This window comes from Notamacropus eugenii, chromosome 2 (genome assembly GCF_028372415.1).
Source record: "Notamacropus eugenii isolate mMacEug1 chromosome 2, mMacEug1.pri_v2, whole genome shotgun sequence".
Taxonomy (NCBI): Eukaryota; Metazoa; Chordata; class Mammalia; order Diprotodontia; family Macropodidae; genus Notamacropus; species Notamacropus eugenii.
This window is the reverse complement of record NC_092873.1, coordinates 375,065,937-375,086,386: the sequence shown is the minus strand read 5'-3', so window position 1 is coordinate 375,086,386 and position 20,450 is coordinate 375,065,937. Positions and strand designations below refer to the sequence as shown.

The 20,450-nt window shown below is 45.5% G+C and overlaps 2 protein-coding genes across 5 annotated transcripts in view; one reads left to right on the top strand and one right to left on the bottom strand.

Moving 5' to 3' along the window:
* The window catches only part of MYO19 (myosin XIX), a 35,512-nt gene extending 23,984 nt beyond the window's left edge, over window positions 1–11,528 (top strand). Inside the window, exons 18-26 of one of the 3 annotated variants that reach the window (XR_011975296.1) lie at window positions 731–838; window positions 1,019–1,089; window positions 3,713–3,825; window positions 4,187–4,293; window positions 4,830–4,996; window positions 7,321–7,450; window positions 8,685–8,770; window positions 9,239–9,529; window positions 10,663–11,528. Coding sequence is in view for 2 of the 3 variants with exons in the window: in XM_072646925.1 (XP_072503026.1) it covers window positions 731–838; window positions 1,019–1,089; window positions 3,713–3,825; window positions 4,830–4,996; window positions 7,321–7,450; window positions 8,685–8,770; window positions 9,239–9,529; window positions 10,663–10,791 (1,095 nt within the window). In the remaining variant the exon portion in view is untranslated. Of the gene's footprint in view, window positions 1–730; window positions 839–1,018; window positions 1,090–3,712; window positions 3,826–4,136; window positions 4,294–4,829; window positions 4,997–7,320; window positions 7,451–8,684; window positions 8,771–9,238; window positions 9,530–10,662 lie in introns of those variants that run through there. The other 2 variants (XM_072646925.1, XM_072646926.1) reach the window with 2 other exon arrangements.
* On the bottom strand, window positions 11,349–15,885 carry ZNHIT3 (zinc finger HIT-type containing 3). 2 transcript variants are annotated; one of them, XM_072646944.1, is made up of 6 exons: window positions 15,709–15,842; window positions 15,552–15,583; window positions 15,071–15,157; window positions 14,856–14,939; window positions 13,239–13,319; window positions 11,349–11,938 (listed from the first exon to the last, which is right to left on the bottom strand). In XM_072646944.1, the coding sequence occupies exons 1-6, from the start codon at window positions 15,789–15,791 to the stop codon at window positions 11,742–11,744; spliced, it is 564 nt and encodes a 187-aa protein (XP_072503045.1). In that variant the 5' UTR covers window positions 15,792–15,842; the 3' UTR covers window positions 11,349–11,741. The 2 variants fall into 2 exon arrangements, with proteins under 2 accessions (XP_072503045.1, XP_072503044.1); XM_072646943.1 differs by lacking the exon at window positions 14,856–14,939 and having other exon boundaries at window positions 15,709–15,885.
* Between the last annotated feature and the right edge of the window lie 4,565 nt (window positions 15,886–20,450).

Here is a 20,450-nt window from a genome sequence, read left to right as displayed (position 1 = left end):
TTATCTCGCCTTCCCAGATACCCCAGGAGAACCAGCTAGTTCTTTACCGAGCAGAGCCCTGTGGTGTCCTAACCACTGCTTGAGATTGGGTATGAGTTGGGGAGAGAAGAAGGAAAGAGAAAACCTCCTTCCCTTCTAGAAGTAATGGCCTCCTTGGGAGAGGATGGACAAAGAACTCTTGATACTTACAAAAGCACATAGAAGAGAATGTTGTAAATCTGACCCACCTATTGAGTCTGGAGGGGATAATACAATATCAGAGAAAAAGAGGAACAGCTTGGGGGTGGGGGACAGGGAGAGGGGAAGGTCATAGCAGAGGAGCAACTTTGGTAGGGAGGCAGGGTAGAGAGGGGAGGAACCTGGAGCAGAGGGATGGGCAGGAAGGTATATGGATTATGGCAGGGAGGACAGCAAGGGACACAGCAGAGGAGCAGCTGGGTGAGAGGGAGACCCAAAGTGCTGGATAAGGATGTGGTGGGGAGGAACTCAGGGCAGAGGAAGCGGGGCAGAGGGTTTGGCTAGTCCTGAAGCATCCCAGGAACAGCATCCCAGGAACACAACCATTGTGCCATGGCTGCTTGCTCCTTTGGACCATCCTTAGCAGCATTTTGGAGGGTTGGGTAGTGAGGGGCAGAGAAGCTTCAAGGAACCAAGTGGAAAATGAGTGCAGCTCCTGGTGCCCTGTCCAGCCTGGCCCTTTTCTCTTTCCCCTCATCTGGTGCTTCCACAGAGCTCCCTGGAGCAGCTCATGCAGGTCCTGCACAGCACCACACCCCATTACATTCGATGCATCAAGCCCAACAGCCAAGGCCATGCCCAGAGGTTCCAGGCAAAAGAGGTGATTGTGACTACAAGGGCCTCCTCCCCCTCCTTCCCTCCTCCCCTTTCTTCATTCTCCCTCCCCCCTTCCTCCCTCCTCCCCTCCTTCCTTCTCCTCCCTTCTTTTCTTCCCTCCTTCCCTCCTTCCTCCTCCTTCCTCTTCTTCCTCCATCCCCTAAGTCTGACATATGCCTTGCAGGTCCTGAGCCAGCTTGAAGCCTGTGGCATTGTGGAAACTGTTCACATCAGTGCTGCTGGCTTTCCCATCAGGTGAGTTCAAAGCAACACCAAATCCTTAACACCTACTCTGTTAGGAGATGGGGTGTATAAAAGATGGCTCAGCCTGTAGTCAGGTACACGTCATGTACTCAGAGAAGCGTAATGCTGGCCTGTCATGCTGTAGGAAAACGAGTTAGAGCACACTTTCAGCTGGGGTCGAATCAAGGAAGGCTTCCTTCACAGAGAAGGTGACAGCTGAACTGAGCCCCAAGGAAGGGCGGTAACCCTTCTGTAAGAGAGCTAGCATTAGCTATTGTCATCTCCATTTTCAAGGAAAGGCACTGAAGCTCTAAAGCTGTATTCAGTCGTTGCTCCAGTCAAAACTTTTCGGGCCATATACCCTCCAAATATGTGTACTTGTAACTTACGTACTTGTATTAATAATCACATGAATTATAAAATTATACCAAAGCTGCAAATCAAAAAAGGATAATAAAGATGAAAACACTTTGAAAATAGTATTTTATTAACAATACAAAAATATTTCTGTTCACTAAAATAACAAAAATATTTTAGTTGGTAGTATTGGTATTGAAAGTGCTTTTTTAAAAAAATTCTGGTTTTACTTTATGCCGCAGTATTTCAGAGATCTACTTCTATATTCTTTTTCATTTTACCTTGATACTTGGTTCTGATGACTGTCACAGTGAAAAAGATATCCTACAAAGATCCCTAGGTCCAAATAAGAAAAGCACATTATTAGGTATGCTTTCAACTTATATTTGATACTATCCACCAATGAAGCAAAGCTTTTTATTCAAATTTAGTTAGTAAATTTCCACATTCACTGATATCAAAAATTGTTTCTGAAAAATAAGTTCTACATTTGACATTTTTAACATGGATTCAGGACCCACCGTAACTCTTCATCTGGAAGATTTTTTAAACTGATTAGGAAAATGCTATTTCTAAGTTTGTGTGAAAATAGGAACTTTAATAAATAATGTACTTCTGTAGTTTTCAGCAGGCCAGGAGGAGAGGGGCATGTACAATGTCAAAGGCTGCCAAAAGGCCAAGGAGGAGGGGGATTAAAAGGAGGTCATTAGGTCTTGGGTACATTAAGAGATTATGGATCCCTTTAGAGAAAGCAGTCTCAATTGAGGATGAGACCCCAAGGATGAAGGAGGCCAAAAGCCTAGGAGACTGGAAGACTGAGGGTGCCCTTGAGGGAAATAGTGAGTTTAGTAAGTGGGGTAGGTTTGGGGGGAAAGATTATGTAATGAACTCCCATCAGACCAAAATCCATCTGTACCTGCTCATCCTATGAGACAGACTCCCACTGAAAAACTGGCCACTGGGTGAGTGGTGGAGCATGGATTGCTTGACTCACCTGTCACAGCCCCAGAGCACACAGTCCACCTGTTGGGGTACCTGCAGCAGCTAAAATGTGAACTGTGGTATGGAGGACTGGGGGCGGGGGTTAGAATTGGAATTTTCCCTATACATAAGGTCAGCAATTGAGGAGAATGGGGAGGTATTGAGCCATAATGGTTAAAGGAGGGGTCAGGCCCATGATTGGCTGAAAGTATGTTGAGCTGAGTGGGATGTTTTCTCTCTTCATCTGAGCAGTCACACACCCGTTGGAGTCAGGTTTGTAGAGTGCTGCTGTAAGATCACACAGCTAAGTACCTGAAGGGTGAATTGTAAACCCTGGGTCATATATCTTGGTTCCATGGTCAGGTAGCAGCTCTGGGATGGGTGGACTGAAAAGAGAAGGTAAAGGCAAGGAACCCAATTAGGCAGCTATGCAGTGGTCCAGGAGAGAGAGGAGATGCGGGCCTCAACTAGGGCAGTGACCAGGGAGGTGGCAAGGACATTGTGCAGTACCGTCATTAAGATTTGGCAGCTGATTTGGGGGGAGTGAGAAAGATACATGGAAGTTTCTATTGACTCCACTCCCACCTAGCACTTAAGCCCCAGCCACTGCTTTAAACCCCTCTGCAGAGAGAATTTGTAGCTATTCAGGATCGGGAAGGGTGTATGAGGGAGAGGGGAGGAGTTAGGGAACCACAGTGACATGATTTACACAAGCTTGATGTTGCTGAGGTATAACTTTGGGAATCCAAGGTGGGCCAGAGAGATGGAGAGGGCAGGGCAGGTAGGGGGGAAGCCTCTGGGGAGAGAAGCCCCTTACATGTCACCAGCAGTTCAAAGCCAAGGGCAGACTGGATTATCCAAAGGCCACTGAGCTGCATTACCAGTCAGCATCCTTGTTATGAGCAGATGTGGTCAGCTTCATTCTAGATATAGTTGTATATACATGCTCAAGTGCCAAAGTGAGAGTGTGGGAACACTGTAAGGGTTGAACAAAGAACCTATTGGGAGGCAGGCCTTCCCATTCCCCACAATAGGCAGCAGCAGCCCAGCAGTGTCTGGTTTACAAGCACCCTCTCTTCCTCAGTCCTGCAATTCCCTCTAATCCTTTGGGGAGGAGTGTTTAAGCAGAGGCTGAATGATGGCCATTCATGGATGACATAGAAAAGATTCATGATTTGGGTGGTAGTTGGTCTAGCTGGTCCCAGGTCCCCTTCACTGCTTTTAGAGGTAGAATATGAATTCTCAGTAATCAGAAATTCAACAAAATTGACTAATGTGGTTTCCCTTTGATTCTCAGGGTCTCTTTTCAAAGCTTCCTTGAACGGTACAACCTGCTGAGAAAGTCCCACCCAACCCAGCCCAGACCCTCCTCCAGACTGCCTGGTTCTTTGCTCACAAAGGAGCCCTCAGGTGAGTGCTGAGGGAACCTGGAGCCACGCCCCACTTCAGAGTCTCCAGTGGACCCTGAGACCAATCACAGCCCTGGCACTGAGACTGAATCTCCACCAGGGCTAGGAATAATGGGGCGATTTGCTCCTTACCCCTTTTAGGGGGCTGGTCCATCCCTACCTCTGGGTTCAGTGACTCTTCTGAGATTGCTGGAGCCCTCTTTTTGCCAGGGGTGTGGGTCAGCAAACCAAGGTTTTTCTCTCATCATCTTTCAGAGGTATGGGTTACTCTCCTTTCTTTTTTTCTCTCTCTCTCCTCTCCTTTCTCCATAGTCTGCCTTCCTGTTCTCTTTCTCTTGTCAAAACCACATTCTGGCCATTAGTTTTAAAGGATCTTCCTGCTGCCGCCTCTGCCTCTACTCCACGGCTTCTCCCTTTGCCAATCTGTCTCCAAAGAGGCGATCGTGTTAAGTGCGGTCAGACTGATCAGGTAATTAATTCTGTGTCTCCCTCTGAGTCAGTCTTGGGTGAATTAGGCCAGTGAGGCCCTCCTACCAAAATGCTGTAATTTCTAGTGCATCCATCTTCCAGTTTGTGCAAGGGCAGAAATAATGCACTTACTTAGCTCCATTCTGTTTGCGTGATACGTAGGTCATGATGCTCTTGGCCACAACTCAGCTGAGTTGGTTAAGGTTTTTGGGAAAGATGGCACTGCTCAGTTGGACAGTGGCAGTCTTAGGTCCGAACACTTTACAAACCTTACTTGTCGGAGAGAACCAATACGGGGTAAACCAACAAAGAATGAAGTCAGCAGAATTTCTGCAGAGACAGCTGTGGCTGGAAGGACTCACCTAGAGCAGCCAGGGCCCTCTCCAGACCCTCCCCCTCATGCCTTTCTGGTCAGAAAACAGAGAGTCCCATGGTCTGTATGGGTCCTTCCCAAAACCAGTGCTCCTAACGTTGTGGACATGCATGGAAACTCAGCATCTGGCAGGCTGATCTAGGGCTCTGTCTCTTGATCTTTAGGACAGCAGCCAATCTCTAAGGAAGATGCCACGCTCCAGTCCCTCATCAGGGACATTCTTCTGACTCTGCCCCCAACAATGGCTACTCTCAGAGACCACCCAGAGGCCAGGCTGAGTCCCAGCCCAATTCACTGCGGTAGAACCAAGGTTTTCATGACTGACTCTGTGGTAAGTACATTCCCCTGCAGTCCTATGGGTGGAGGATCAGGGGCAGCTGTGAAAATGAGGAATAAAAAGAAACCTGGGGAGAAAGCAGGTGAGGAGGACTCAGGGAACTCTAGGAACCCCTTCAAAAAGAGGAAGAACCACTTTTAAATGGGCCTCTTCCCCCTAAAGCAATAAGATACAGCTTCCTTAGTCATTTTCCCCTTTCTTATTCTCATATACATGCATAACCCTAGCACCAAAGGGATTACACATGTGCGTGCATGTACACATGCAAACAAGCACACACATGCTGTTTCGTAATCCAATATAAAGACAGCCAGTGAAAGTAATATAGAGGCCTCTCCAGTCTGGTTGGGGAGGCATAATTTTATATCCATGCAGCAATCACCAATATAAGACAACATGAAATCAATCGCCCTTTGTGTGGTCGGCTCAAGACTGGAAAAGGTCAGAGAAGGAATAATTCCATACAGGCTGGAATAGTTGGGGGGGGGGGGGAGGGGGCAGTGCGCACAGGACAGCCTCTTCCTGAAGGAGTTGGGACTTGAACAGAACTATGAAAGATCTTGAGACACGTAGACCTTGGCCTACTGAATGCTAGTGTCTCATACATTAAAAATAGGACCATCTGTTACCAGACTTTATTGCCCTTTAAGATAAAGAGAAGCTAGTTGTGAAGGTGTGTTAGGAGGTTGTCCCAAAAAGAGAGAGATGTTGCCATCTGCATTTTGTTGAAAGGACTGGGAGCAGCCGGGACGATGGCTGTAGAATGTACATGTGCTGTCAGTGTTGGGGCTGATTTCACTGAGTTGGTTTGTTTTACTTAAATTTTGGTTACCAGGAACGACCCCTGGGTGAGTCTGAGATACTCTGGGAAATGCAGGTGACATTAGAACAAAGGCATCAATAAAGCAAAAAGAAAACAAGAAAGGCTTGCTTTTGTTCTGACAGTCACCACCATCCCGTTGTACCTCCTCATAAAAAAGTTAAACACAATGGCTTGATTATAACTGACATCAAGTGTGTGCAACTAATTTTCCATTCTAACTCTATATCTTTTTTAAAATAATATTAATGTGTTTATGAGTTATTGTGGGAAGTTTATACCTTTTCCCTCCTGTAATAAAGAAAACCAGTCAAACCCCAAATCAGCCACACTTGGCACGTCTGATCATGTTTGGCATCTACAGCCCCCTCGTTTGGCTGAATTCAGCTGCCTTTTGAGATTTTTTTATTACCCAATTGTGCTTGTTGCATATATTGTTCACCTGGCCCTGCTTTTTTCTCTTTTCTTTTTCTTGGAGGCAGTTAAGGTTGACTTAGCTGAGGCTGCATTGGAATTTGGGTCCTCCTGACTTCCGGGGCCAGTGCTATATTCACAGCACCCCCAGGCCCTGTATCAGTTCATGCAGTCTTCCCACCAGCCTCTGAATTTCTTATATCCATCTACATCACAATCATATTCTCATTCCATAATTCACTGGACCTCTAACCCCTCTGGAGCCAGCATTGGCCACTGTGAGTGGGGTTGCCTTTTAATGTCCATCACCATATTCACTGTCACTTCATATAAGTTTTCCCATTATTCTGATTCATATTCATTGTTCCTTATGGCATGATGACATTCCATTCCATTCCTAATCTTATTCAGCTTTTCCTTTTATAGGCACATAAATTCTTTTTCTATCTTTTTGCTTTTACAAATAGTTGCTGCCTCTAGGGCTTTCTCCTGGCCACACTAAAAGAACTCCATGTTAGCTAGCCAATTAAAAAGAACTCCAGTTAGCTAGCCACTTTAGCAGCTGAGATCTCTAGGATCCCACCTCTTTGATGTGATCTGGTGGTCATAGGCTAGCCACATTACTACATAGGATTGAGAACTGAAAAAGCCCTTACAGGGTGACATCATAAAGAAATTAGAGGGAACATGGAAGAAATTACCTCTTAAATCTGTGCATAAGGAAACATTGTGACCAAATGGAGGAGAGGATGATAAAGTGGACGATTTTGGTGACATAAAACTAAAAAGCTTTTGTACAAACAAAACCAGTGCAACTAAAATTAAAAGGGAAGTAGATTTGAGAGAAAAATCTTTATTGCCTGTTTCTCTGATTAAAGATCTCATTTCCTAGATATATAAGAATTGCATCAAATTTTAAGAATAAGAGCCATTGCCCCATTAATAAATGGTCAGAGTATCTGAAAGTCAATTTTCTAATATGAAAGAACCCTTAATTATCTTATCCAACCATGAATTCTACCCCCTTCATTCAGGATAGAAATCTTGAACTTCCTCACTGTCTCTCCCTCCTCCTGCCCCACAGCTGGAGTTGCTAGAACACCGTCGAGTGCAGACCCTAAATAAGTGTGCTAGATGCATCCAGTTCTGTTGGCGAAGGCACCAGCACAGAAAACTGGAGAAACAGAGATGGGCAGCCACTCTTCTACAAGCAGGTAGGGCCCAGCAGCTGGGTGGGACCTGGGTCACTGTTCAGGGTGGCCTTTCCAGGGAACCAACTTCCAGGTGAGTCTTTAGCCAGAGCAACTGCCAGTGGGTGTGGGTAAAAAGCCAGATATTCTTCCTGCGATGAGTTTATCATTATGCATTTAATTGACTTCAATTGAGCATTTCCAAATGCTCCTCCTATACTCATCCTCCTCCATCCCAGCTGTAATCATGAGAGATGAGTCACCAAGACACAAGAGAGGTTAAGAACCCCTGGTTTAAAGTGCAAGGATCCTAAGACAGCGCTGAAGGACTTATGATGAGAAAGGCAGTCCATCCCCAGAGAAGAAACTGGTGGTGTCTGAATACAGTTTGAAGCCTACTTTTTTTATCTTTTATTTTTCTTGAATTTTTTTTCCTTGTCTGTTTTCTTTCACAACATGACTGTTAGGGATGTTTTGCATGGCTATGCCACGTATGACCTATATCAAATTGCTTACTTTCTCAATGGGAGAACTGGGGAGGGAGGAAGGAGGAGAATTTGGAACTCAGAAGTCTTAAAAACAAATGTTAAAAAAATAGTTTTGACTTGTAACTGGGGAAAAATAAAATACCAAATAGAAGTGGCAGATTCCCAACCACCACTTGTAGAGTAAAAAAATTAAAATTATAAAAGTGCAAGGATCCCCACTGAAGAAAGTTGGAGCACCACTGCTGCGTGGACATAGCCCCCTTGAGTCCGTGACTCAGGTGTAGAGTGTGCTCTTAACATGATTGACCCTATCCATCGACATTAGTTTGGGCAGCTTCAGAGGGGGCTGATCTGGAGAGAGAAGGAGAGATAACAGTGGGCCATGATTCCTCAGTCCACAGATCACATCTCCCAGAAGCCTTGGCATGCTCTTTCCCTTTGTGGATCACACTCAAAAGATTTAGAGCTGGAAAAGGTCTCAGAGGCCAACTAGGCCAACCCCTCTCATTTTACAGATAAAAACTGAGGCCCAAGAGTCTGTGACTTACCCAGTCACATAGTTAGGTATCAGAGATGGAATTTGAACCCAGAGTCACTTCACCCTGCTGCCCCCCACCCTGGACAACTGTTGGTAGGTGCCCAAGGTATCAAGTATAAGATTTTCCAGTAAGGTGCTATCACAACAGAAGCAAGCCTTGGCAAATGGCAACTTCAGGAGATCTTGAACAGCTCTTTATTTCCTTCTTCTCATTTGTGACCAAACTCACTAGCTACTCGTTCCTGGCTGACACGGAAACGCATCCAAAGGCTGCATGCTGCTGCAACCTCCATCAAGCGTGCCTGGCGGAAATGGAGGGTAAGTACCTTTCCCTGTGCCCAGCCTTGCCCCCATTACCCTGGAAGGGGAGAAAGGAGTTCTGGGTGCGTCCAGGGACCTTGCACATTTATGAAATTGTTTGTGTTCACCATTCAAAGTGTTTTTTCCCAAAGCCACCATGGGAAATCCTGTTTTAGAGAAGGAAAAGGACTTTAGGAATTACCTCATCCACACTTCCTCCTTTTACCAAGGAGGAAACTGAGGCTGAGGGGAAAGCCACACTTAGTGGCAGGTGCAGACCTAGAACTCCTGTCTCCTGACTCCCAGACAGCCCAGTACACTGACCCACCCCTGACCCTCTGAGGAGAGATCTAATTTTCTACTTTCCTAACTCCACCCTAAGATTTGATAGTGGATATTGGAATGATTTGCCAAACAACATGCTAGAAGACAGTAGCAGAAGGGCCTGTGATGGTAAAAGGCTTCTTTTGTGGGTGTTCTTTGAAGGCCAAAATGGATTCCCTAGTATCCATAGAACTGGATGATGTGGAAGAAAACTGCTTCACCAAAGTGCCTTACCTCCCACTCTCCACCACACTGCCATGGCCCTCACATGAGACAATCCAGCTGTGGCCCCTGGGACTCGTGCTGTCAAATGCATCTGTGGGTGTAATCCGGATGCGGAGGAACCTGTCCCTGCAGGCCTGTCTGCAAATTCCTTGTCACAGCAGCCCCTACAAGGTGGAGGTCATCCAGCATGACCAGGCCGGCATCACCTCCATCAGAGCATTGCCCCAGGTAAGGAAGAGCTGTCTGCTAAATAGATGTGAGTAGCAGGTTCCATCCCATGACCACTCTGGGACAGTGGATGCTATGACTAATATTAAAAGCAATGCTAACAATAATAATTAACATTGATACAGCCCTGTGAGTTTTGCAGAGCACTTTATTACCACGTTACCTATCCCTAGGAGGTAGGTGCTATTATTATCCCGATCTTACAGATGAAGAAACTGGGCTGACTTGCCTAGGGTCATCACACAGCTAATAAGGGTCTGAAGCAGGTTTCAAATTCAATTCCTGACTCTGAGACCAGCACTCTAGCCACTGAGCTATCATGCTTCTGAACAGGCTTACTGTCTGGATGCACAGAGCACAAAACAAATTCCAGAAACCCACTGCGGGAGAACTAAAGAAATTCCATGCCAGGAAAAGGGACTGTTTTTCCTTAAAGGGAAAACAGGCATTAATAGCATTTCATCGGATCCAGGTTTGATTCCTTTCCAGAGCTACAGCTGAGACTTTAGTCTCTAACTGGAGCTGTTTGTTTTTGTAAACTGTTCAGTACTCCCCTAATACCTTGGTTCACAGCCCCAGTTCTCAGTAAGCATTTGAGTCCTCCCGTCCAGGGAGCTTACGTTCTACAAATATATAAAAAATACGTGGATTAATGGGGAGACTTTGCTGCCCCATCCCGTTTTCTACCTTATTAAGGATTGTGAAAGGATTTTTATTATCAAAGTGAAATATCTTCATTTAAATACTACCTTCTCCCCCTCACAAAAAAAGTAAGAATAAAACATACAGAAGGAGTTTGTGAATCCCAAATGTCCTTCCCTGCCTTGGGCAAATGGCTACAACATATGACTTTGTCAGGTCACACCCTAGCCTGGCAACTAGTTAATCAAATGAACTTGAGCTTTTATTTACTAGTTAAGACTAATGAGGTAAGTAGGAGAGAATGATCATTTAATTCTTCTCGCTACTCTGTGACTAGAGAATGAGTTGGCAACTCCAGGGCCTGTTTACAAAGGTGTGAAAACATAATGGGGAGAAAGTGTCCCGTATACCCTTTGGGATGTGGTGTAGAATGGTCAGGGACTGTGTTCTCCCAGGGAATAGAGCCAAGTGCCATTTGACTGTCTCCCTAGGGCTCCATCAGGTTTCACTGCAAGAAGTCGCCCTTGCTCTACGCCAACATCAGTCCTGAGCCACAGAACTACGACATCACTGGCTTTAATCAGATCCTGCTGGACAGGCACAGACTGATTCCAGTGTGATGCTCTTCTTGCCTTTACACCTGCCCAGCCTCTTGAGGTGGGCCAGGTCTCTGTGCACTTTGTTTCCTTCAGGACTCGGCCTCCTGCTGCCTTTGGGAAGCACAGTATTCCAAACACTCTCCCCCAGGGACCTCTATTATACTTGAGACTGCACCTCCCTGAGCCCAGCTTTTAGAAACACTGATTCTGAGCACATGACCAGCCCTGGCAGCGATGAGGGCCTTGGGCAGTTTGGCCTTCAGTCTCATGCTCCAGGCATGGTGCAGCTCCTTTGGGTAGGAAGGGAGACAACTAGGGCTACTCCTACCTCCTTAAGCTTACATGCCTATGTTCTATGTCCTTTACTCCTATTTAGTAAAGTTAGAACTTTGCCACTCAGCTCTGCAAACACGCTGGATGAAGGTGGTGGGAATGTGGCCTAAATCAAGGCAAAGACTCATTAATTGACAAAGTCTAGATAATAGTCTTATGTTGACACTATTTAAAGTTACTTCAGATGATCTGCTTGTTCAGTACCAAAGATGATCTGGGGAAAATGAAAAGAGCCTGCACTAAAATCAGTAACTCTTCATTTTATTTAAATGTCATTACTAGTTGCATCCAGGAACAAGGTGAGCCAAGCTGATGTTTTAACTCAGATGTGGAGAGGGAAACTTTGCCAAACAAACCCATCTCCTAGGCTTGTTTTGATGTGTACCATGAACAAATAAAAGTTTTTTGTCTTTCTTTCCACCAAATAAGTTACCTCTTTCAGGCTTAAGCACACTGTTCACTGGCAAAATGAAAAGTAGAGGCTGAAGAGTCCCAGGCCTTCAACTAGAGCCAGCCACCCAGCTGAGTCCCTACCCTGGGGATGGCTCTGTCCTCAGGTCCTGGATCTATCTGTGATCCAGTTTCCTCTTTCCAAAAGGCTGCCCAGTTCCTTCTCCATGTTTGCAGGCAAACCCAATTCATCCCTCTACATCCAAAGTGTTGTCTTTCTCAGGAGGGTCAACAATTCTAAGGCAGCAGTCAGCAAACTCCACAAACAAGGGCTCTTGCATATGACTTTTCATAAGGGTCTCTTTGTCTTCTGCCTGGTCAATGCTGACCAGCAACTGTTGGAGGTGAGGATTGCTCAGTAAGTTCCTTAATTCCTTAGAGTCCCCTTGAAAAACAGACAAGAAAGAATGTGAGGGGCAAATACAACAGAGCTAAAAATCACTACCCCGTCCACTGGATTCTCAGGGAATCCAATGTAAGAAAGTATGCAGCTTTTCCTAGGGCTAAAGCTTTAATCATACAGGTCACCTTATTACCTGGCCTCCTTGTCACCTATTACAACATTCACATACAAGTTGAAACCAGATGTCTCAGATTAACCGTCAACATCAGAAGCAACACCCAAGACACAAATGTCAATAACATGAAATCTACTGGGATAATTTTACAGGAAAGCTCTTGTTTTCGCTGCCTTAAAAAAAAAAATAAAGATAAGAAGATAACTTTTCAATTCTCACCCCTTTTTGGCATTTAGCAAGTAAAGAATACATGTATGTGTATGCACAGCCCTTCTCAATCTCAAGAGGACACAGCATTTTATCTGTGCTGGGGCCAGGTGCACCCAAGCAGGCTTAGTGACTTAACAAGACCTTACACATCTTACAAATGACTTCATTTCCTAGGCCTCCTTACAACTGTAAGGTAAAGGAAGGAGTGGGAAGAAAGAAAGGTAACACCTTGTGACAGCTGCTCTGGGGTAAAGGTACTTGGCCATTATTAAGTGGAGAGGTTGGACCTCCTCCAACGTTACCCTGCCTCAGCAAACTTACAAAGGGCAAATGTGAATATAAACTTGTCCTAACTTTATCCTCACTGATTTAAAAAAAGAAAAACCCACAGATGCTTGAGATATATGCTAAGCATTCTAATTTACCACTCACTGAACAGCATTGGGCTGGACACTGAGCATACATGTGCTTAATCCAAGGTCTCCTTCCCTTTAGTCATTATAGAAATTCAGGGAGATACTTGCTTGAATGTCACAAGTGTCTTTTGCCAGCCTCACACATCCAGAAGAGACCTCAGAGATAATCTAGTCCAACTCCGTCATTTTACGTATGGGGCAAGCGAGACTCAGAGATTAAGTGATTGACCCAATGTCACATAAACAGGCAATGTCCTTTCCAATGTACTATGGAAAGGCATTTCTCACTGGGAGCTACTCTGGCAATATATTTTGGAAATTTCTCAGGAAGCCACAGGATCTGTATACAATTATAACAAATGGTTGTTTTTTTACAAGACAACTATAAAGAAGAGCCTAATTAAGCGATCTGTCAATAATTCTGTGTTCACAGATATTAGTCATGTTTCGGCTTAACACATGCAAACATCTACTGTGCTGTGGGCCCATCAGATTACAAAACCACACACAAGATTAAATGTGATGTATGACATTGACTTACCCAGGTCCTTCAGCTTCTGAATACAGACTCTGTCCTTTTCATCATCACTGTCCAGAATATCAGCCACTGACCAATCATTACCTAGGAAGAAACATGTTTGTTATTTGTTCAGTTTTTTCCCCAGTTAAACAGATGGAAACTTCTTCAGTGCCACTTGCAATGATTAAAAGAAGGGCCCTGCAAAGAACAGTGAGCTCCAGAGGGCCTGGATTCAAATTCTACCTCTGATGGCTACTGCCAGTATGATCTCACAATCAACTCCCTGGGCCTCAGTTTCCTCAAGAGCAAATTAAACTATATTAGTTTAGACAGTGTCTGAGGTCCCTTGCAGCTCTAACTATGATGCTATGATGTTCTAGGGCCTTGTTGCCTGCTTCATCAGTAGTAAGGGAGGGGGTTTATGGGCAATGAACAAAGCCTCATGAAATTCTATGGGTGGAAGGCATCTAGGAAGGAAATAGTCAAATCCAACTCCATCCCCACCAATAGTCATATTTTGGACACTATTCCCAGCAACTCTTAAAAAGGGGAAGAAAGAAAATTTTAAGCTAACATTACTGCATTCCAGTTAACAACATCAAGATACGATACTGAGTCAACAATACAAGTTGCAACAAATACATCTTAAGAACAAGTCTTTGTCTTCTAGAAGCTTACAATCCATAAGGGAAGACAGAACAAATCAATGAATGCAAGTTAAAGTGTGAAAAGAGCAAAGGAGGGATATAGATGGCATGTCCTCAGGAAATTGTGAGCAGGAAGAAGGGAATCCTGGGCTCAGAGTCAAAGGGCAGACCTCCCAGAGCGACAACCTAACAAGAATGCCCACTGTACTGATTCCTGCCATCCTCAAGAGAGGCTGGAATTTTATGTGTCCCATTGAAGCACTTAAGAACAGCCCCAAGTGCGTAGTTCTGTAGGTGCTCACCTAAAATAACTGAGGAAATGAGTTCAAGCTTCTGGGCATATCAATTTAGTAAGTAATGCATGCCAACTGCATAACAAATTAATCAGAACCAGGCCACTTCAGCTTTGGCACTGGATCCTGAACATAGGAGACAGATTTTTTTGTGCAATAAAGCAAACAACAGAATATAAGCCAAGATACAAAATTAGTAATCTGACTTATAATTGGAGGAAAGATTAGGGGCTTTCCAAGTTGGAAGGGGGAAGCAAACAGGGGCAATTCCCCATAAGCAGAAAAAGAGAGGTCCCATTTCCCTCCCCTCCTCCCCCCAAATGTCTGGATTCAATCAAGGAAACAAAACAAGGAAACCAATAAGAGCCAGTTTTTAGATAAGACATGAGTTGTGTGAGATGTATAATTACGAAAAAACTCCTTACATCAATCTTTGAATCTGAATGGTTTCTAAGCAACAAGCAGAGGTGTGGTCCAGCTTCCTAACCATGAAGGGCTTGATTCAAACCATGCAATAAAGTTTTCTCACAATTCCCATAACAGAACAAAGCTTTCTCACCCCCCACCCCCACACATACTCAAACTCTAGTAGCCGGCTAGTACCTCCAGGATTACGTTTCAATCCCTCTAGCTGGAATTATTGTTCTTTGTAACCTGACTTTTCTATGTCTCTAATTTTGTTTTTACGTGTTACTCGCCTTCTCTAAAGCCCAGGTACTGGTCCACTTCCTCACAATGAATGCTCCAGATGCAGTCTCTGTGCACTGCCTGAAATGTTCTGCCTGCCACAAGAATGTGGCACAGTTTTATCCTGTAAATATTTGTTATTCTCTCCTTTTCTTTCTTCCTGTCAAATTTTCCCTTAACTAGTCCTTCAGCCTTCCAGTTGCACTGTCCCAAAAAAGTCACTCACCTTTGTCCTCCAATATCTTTCTTTTCATAAGATGTGTATCTGAGTCTCCATTGTTCACAACAGGAGAGGGTTTGGAGATGCATTGCTCTGAGAAAATTAAAGAACACCAAAGTCTCTTCACAAAGCGGGCAAACCCCACGCAAGTCTTTGTCTGGAGGGACTGAAGGAGGGAAAAGAACAGAAGGGGGGCAAACTACGTCCAGCCTTCGCTTACTTGCAGTTCAGAACAAGGAGCCAGCCAAAGACACGGATTCTGTGATCCGGAGACAATGGGGAAAGGAAGAGGGGAAGAGAAGGGCGGAGACAGGGAGGAAAGGACGGAGAGGAAGCCACGGACAGCGGAGAACGAAGGGGGGAGACGAGGCAGAATGACGGCAGAGAAGCGCCCGGAGACGCCGGCGAAAGCACAGACAACAAGGGAGGGCAGGCGGGGCGGGGTCCCGCGGCCTGAGGGGTTCTGGGGGACCGCACCCCTCCCTACCTTTGTGCTTCTTGTAGCAGGGAACCGAGCAGCTGCAAGAGAACCAGGCACAGACGCTCAGGGCGGGCGGGCGCCTCGTCCCCCACGCGCGCCGCCTCCCAGGAGCCCCCCAAGCCCACGAGGGCCTCCCCGCCCCTCCCCCCGAGGCCTCACGTACTACGGGACGCGGCAGGAGGGACAACGGTACTTCGGGACCTCCTCGCACACGGCACACACACCCGGCATCCCTCGGGAAGCCATAACCGCTTCCCGTATTCTGGCGCAAGCGCGTGCACAACTCCCGCGCCACGCCCCCAAAGGTGTATGCGTATCGCGAGAGAACCCCGAAGTACGAGATCTGTTTCCTCAGGATTCTCCAATCCGGGCGCAGCCAAGGTCAGAGCTTGACGAAACCAATCGATCCCCGCTCCATCCACCTACTAGACCCAAATAGTATAGCCCCAAGTATTCGATCTCGCACGTGGGTAGGCTACGTAGAAGGAAAGATCACGTGGTTCTTTAGACGGCGCGCAAATCCCTCCGGAGTTTTGTGGATCCCGGGGAGACTTAATAGGTTTAGTAGGCTCTTGAGATGGACACGAGCGGATGGTCATTAAACGTCTATTCGGTGCCTACAGTGTGCCGGGCTTTGTGCTGAGAACTGGGGACACAAAAAAACAGAACAAAACATAAAAGACAACCTCTGTCCTCCGGGAGCCCACAGTCTGATGGGGAAAGGACAGCGCATGAAAAGAAGCGGGAAAGGGGGGAAGGGCGACAGGGACGGGAATGAGGTGACCTCCCTGGGCCCGCTCCTTAGCTGGAGAAACTGGGAGGTCTCCCACGTTCACCCTTGACCTCCTCCAGTCAGGGACCCAGGGTCGTGAGGTGCTTCTGAGTTGATATGTTGCTAGAGGATGAGTTTGGGGAGATCATGGCACAAGGGATCCTTTCTGGACTAGATTTCTAAGGCCCCTTCCGTCTCTAAATCCTGCGATCTAGATTTCTTCTAGATCACATGCTTTGGAAGAACACAGCCGAGGGGTCGAGGCCACCCTAAGCTTCCCTCCCCCAGGCTTTGGTCAAGGGGTATTCTTGGACCAGTTCAAGGATGATTTATGTGTTTACTTCATATGTCTTTACATGAAACTGAGTTTTGTCTCACTCTGTCCAGTCAGTCAATCGATAAGGATGTATTAAGTATCCACTATATCCAGAGCGCTGTGCTTGGGATACAGAAAGAAATAAAGTATTGCCCCTGAGGGAGCTTGCAGTCTAAGGGAAAGGCATGCAAACAAATATATATGCCAAGGAAGGAACGTACACGAATAGGAAGTAATTAAATAATTAAAGAAGGAAGGTGCTGGAATTGAGGGGTTGGGGAAAACTTCCAGTAGAAAGAGATTTTAGTTGGGACGTAAAGGAAGCCAGAGAAGTCAGTAGTTGGAGTGGAGGAGGGAGAATATTTCAGGCATGGAGGATGTTTGGAGTTCAGAAACGCAGTGTCTCCTTTGTAGAACAGCCAGGAGGCTGTTGAAGTGAGTTAATCCAGGAGTAAGGTGTAAGAAAACTAGAAAAGTAGGAGAGGGCTAGGTTATGAAGGGCTTTGAATGCTAAACTGAGCATTGCTCCTGGAAATAATTGGAAACCTCTGGAATTTATTTGTTGGAGGGAGACACCACCACCACCCCCAGCTGACGTAATCAGACCTGTGCTATAAGAAAATCACTTTCGTGATCTGGTGGCTGATTGGAGGATGGATTAGAGTATAGAAAGACTTGAAGAAGGCAAACCCACAAACCATCTATTGCAATAATTTAGGGGAGATGATGCGGGCCAATATGGTGGCAGTGTCAGAGGAGAGAAGTGGGCATATTAGAGAGATGTTTGAGAGAGCCTTTTGGGACTGAATCTAAAGCAAGCACATCCAGCCTCCCTGGGCTTTCTTTGCTTGGGTGTGCCAATTAAAGAAGACCCAAGGTCTAGAGTAGGACTCTGACTGTCACACAGGCCACCCAAAATGGACCTTCCCTTTTTGAATTGGTGACAGCTCCCTTAAGTCCTTCTTCAACCATCTCTTTGAGGAAAGTGAGGTAGAGAACTACAACCTGGAGGGAGTAGGGATGAAGGTGGGCAAGGGATAGAGAATCAGGTCTTTCCTTCTGGATTATTTGCCTAGGGTGGCACCTCTGCATTTCCATAGCCCCTCTTGTACCCCATCTCCAACAGTGGCTGGAAAACAGGAACTAAGAGCACTCCCGTGACTAGAGTAGAAGACGGAGCCTTAGTGATTTTTCCCCAGAAGACAGAAAAGTTATCCAAGGGAACACTCACCATCTGCTAGAGATGATAATGATCTCTGTTGTACAGAGTAAATACTATAAATAACTTGGGTAGCTACTTTCTCTTCTGTTCTCAAATCTGTTCCTATCCAGTGCTCAGGCAACTTGACCCTCATACCCCACTCATCCCTCCTGATCCTTACTTTTCTCCTCCTCTCTCCAGCCTTGCAGGTGACACTGCTTTGGGCTCCTTTGGCTGAGGCTAAAGTTCTGGTCTGAGCCTTCCTTAGGGTATGGCAAATGGGGACTATTGCATCCCACAGCTGTTGGGACTTTGTAGATCCCTAGGCTTCTAGAGTTTGGAGGGATATCAGAGAGGTCAATAGACTGGAAAGAATGAGGTGAAGGTGTCTGCTGGCACTTTTAAAAACAAACAAAACCTGTCACTAAAGACCTAAAGGGAAGACTATTCTTTTGTTGTAGTGAAAATCACACTGTGCCAGGCTGAACCTGGATCTGAACCCTGGTTCTGTTATTTACTGCTCAAGAACTTTAATGGGATGCCTAGAGCCTCACTCAGAGTCACAATAGGCTATGAATAATACCAGTTTTTAAGAGCTAGGTCCTCACTGGGACTCAGTTTTATCATCTGTTAAAAAAAAAGGATTTAGACCAGACAATCTCCAAAATCCTTTCCATATAGAAGTTCTAGTGTTCTCCCATCCCACTCACTTCGCCTTGGATGGCTCTTTTGTGGCTAACAACTGTTCTGAGTTGTCCTGTTGTTGTCCACAATCAGAGAGACCAATGATGTAACAAGGGTGATGTCCTGACTTGTTTGTGACTTGTTTTAACTAGTTGTTGTGGCTAAGAAGCAGACCTTAAATCTGGGTCCTTGTCCTGCCTTTGATACATGGGGCAATTCGTCTAAACCTTCAAAGTCCCTCATGAAACTAAGACTATAAGTGCCAAGAAGGTTCCAGTCTGCTTAAATAGAGGTTCCTCATGAAGACCTCCCTACACCAATGAAGTCACAAATCAAGTCCAAAAATAAATAAATACAAGCATACATAGGAGCGAGTGGAAAGATCAAGAGTGATTTGCCTCTTAGGCATGTCCCTGAGTTCCAATGCCCTCCCCCACCCCAACCAAGGACAGAAATCCCCGGTATGGACATGGGTAACAGGATGGGGAGGAAAGAGGAGGACTAGGGACATCGAGACAAAATGCCTCAGAGACCAGTACTCAACTCTGCCCTTTTGACTGAGGGCACCATCAAATCTAACATCCATCTTCCCATCAGGAAAATACAATTGGTGGTCTTCATTGTAAATTCCCAGGGTTCACATTGGCTCAAAGCAGTCTGATTTGGGTTGTGTTCCCTTCATCCCCATCTCAAGTGCTTTCTGACTATAATGCCAGACACTTACTCAAGTTGAGAAAATAGTTCCTGGAACTCATACAAGTTGTGCACTGAGCAACTATATAAAGAGGAGGTAAATTTATTCATGGGAGAGTGAGTGGAAAACACTAAGGTGCAGTCTAGAGAGAACAAACAAAAGGGAAGGCACCTGGCTGGGAAAATCAGACTTCTCTTCCCCTCCCCATTCAATTCTGGAGACACCCTCCCCACTCTTACCCTGACAGCCCCTTCTCAAAAGCACCTGGAGTGGAGAGGAATACTTCAAAAGTGTGGGGTACCTCAGACCGCTGGCTCCACTTACTTCAGGACTCAAGCTTGCAACTCCTCCAGCCCAGCTGGTAAGGTGGGAGCTGTCCAACTCCTCGAGTGCTGAACCAGGTCCAACGTTCTCTGCCTCACAGCAGAGGCGAAGAGTACTCATCTAGGAGATATCTAGGGTATGTGGAAAGATCCCTTCCCTTGCTGTCTCCCTCTGTCTTTGAATTCTCCATCAGAAAGGTAAAGGGACCTTGACTTCAGTCCACTATGTCAATAATCCTGAGGGTTCCCTCTCCTTTTCAGTCAGGAACACACTGCAAATCTTTATTTAAATGAATCTGGAGCAGCCACTAAAATGATGAGACAACCTGATTTCTCCCAAGTAACTAAAATCCTTCTCATTTTATATCCAAATTAACCCCTGTCCCTGCTGCCTACACAACCAAAATGGACTATTTAACAGCAAGGAGAAAAAGCATACAGATCCCTAACCCACACCCACTATGAGAAAGATTAGTTGTGGTTATTAATTCTTACCAAGATAATTAAAGCATGTCCCCTCTGCACTATATGCAGTTTGGAATCTCCTCCCCTACTTAATTTCCTGCCTCAGAATGAATCTGGTATAGATGATCCCCACTTAGCTGAGTGAGGGTAATCAGGTCTGGTGATAGAGGCTGGGGAAGGAAAGTTTATGATGTAAGAAGCTTGGAAACATCCTGGTTTATTCAACATACCTCTGCTACCTAGTAAAGATCTGTCTGAGTAATACAGGAAAAATGAACAAGATAGTATTCACAGAGCATAGTTAGAGCGAGGTTTTGGCTGGATGGAGGAAACCAAGAAATTGATCTTAAATTCTCTAAATGTTATCTCTTCGAATCATGATTTGCTGTTATCTACAGCCCATTGAGAACTAAGAAAGAATTGATAGAGTTTACAAGAGAAATTTTTGCT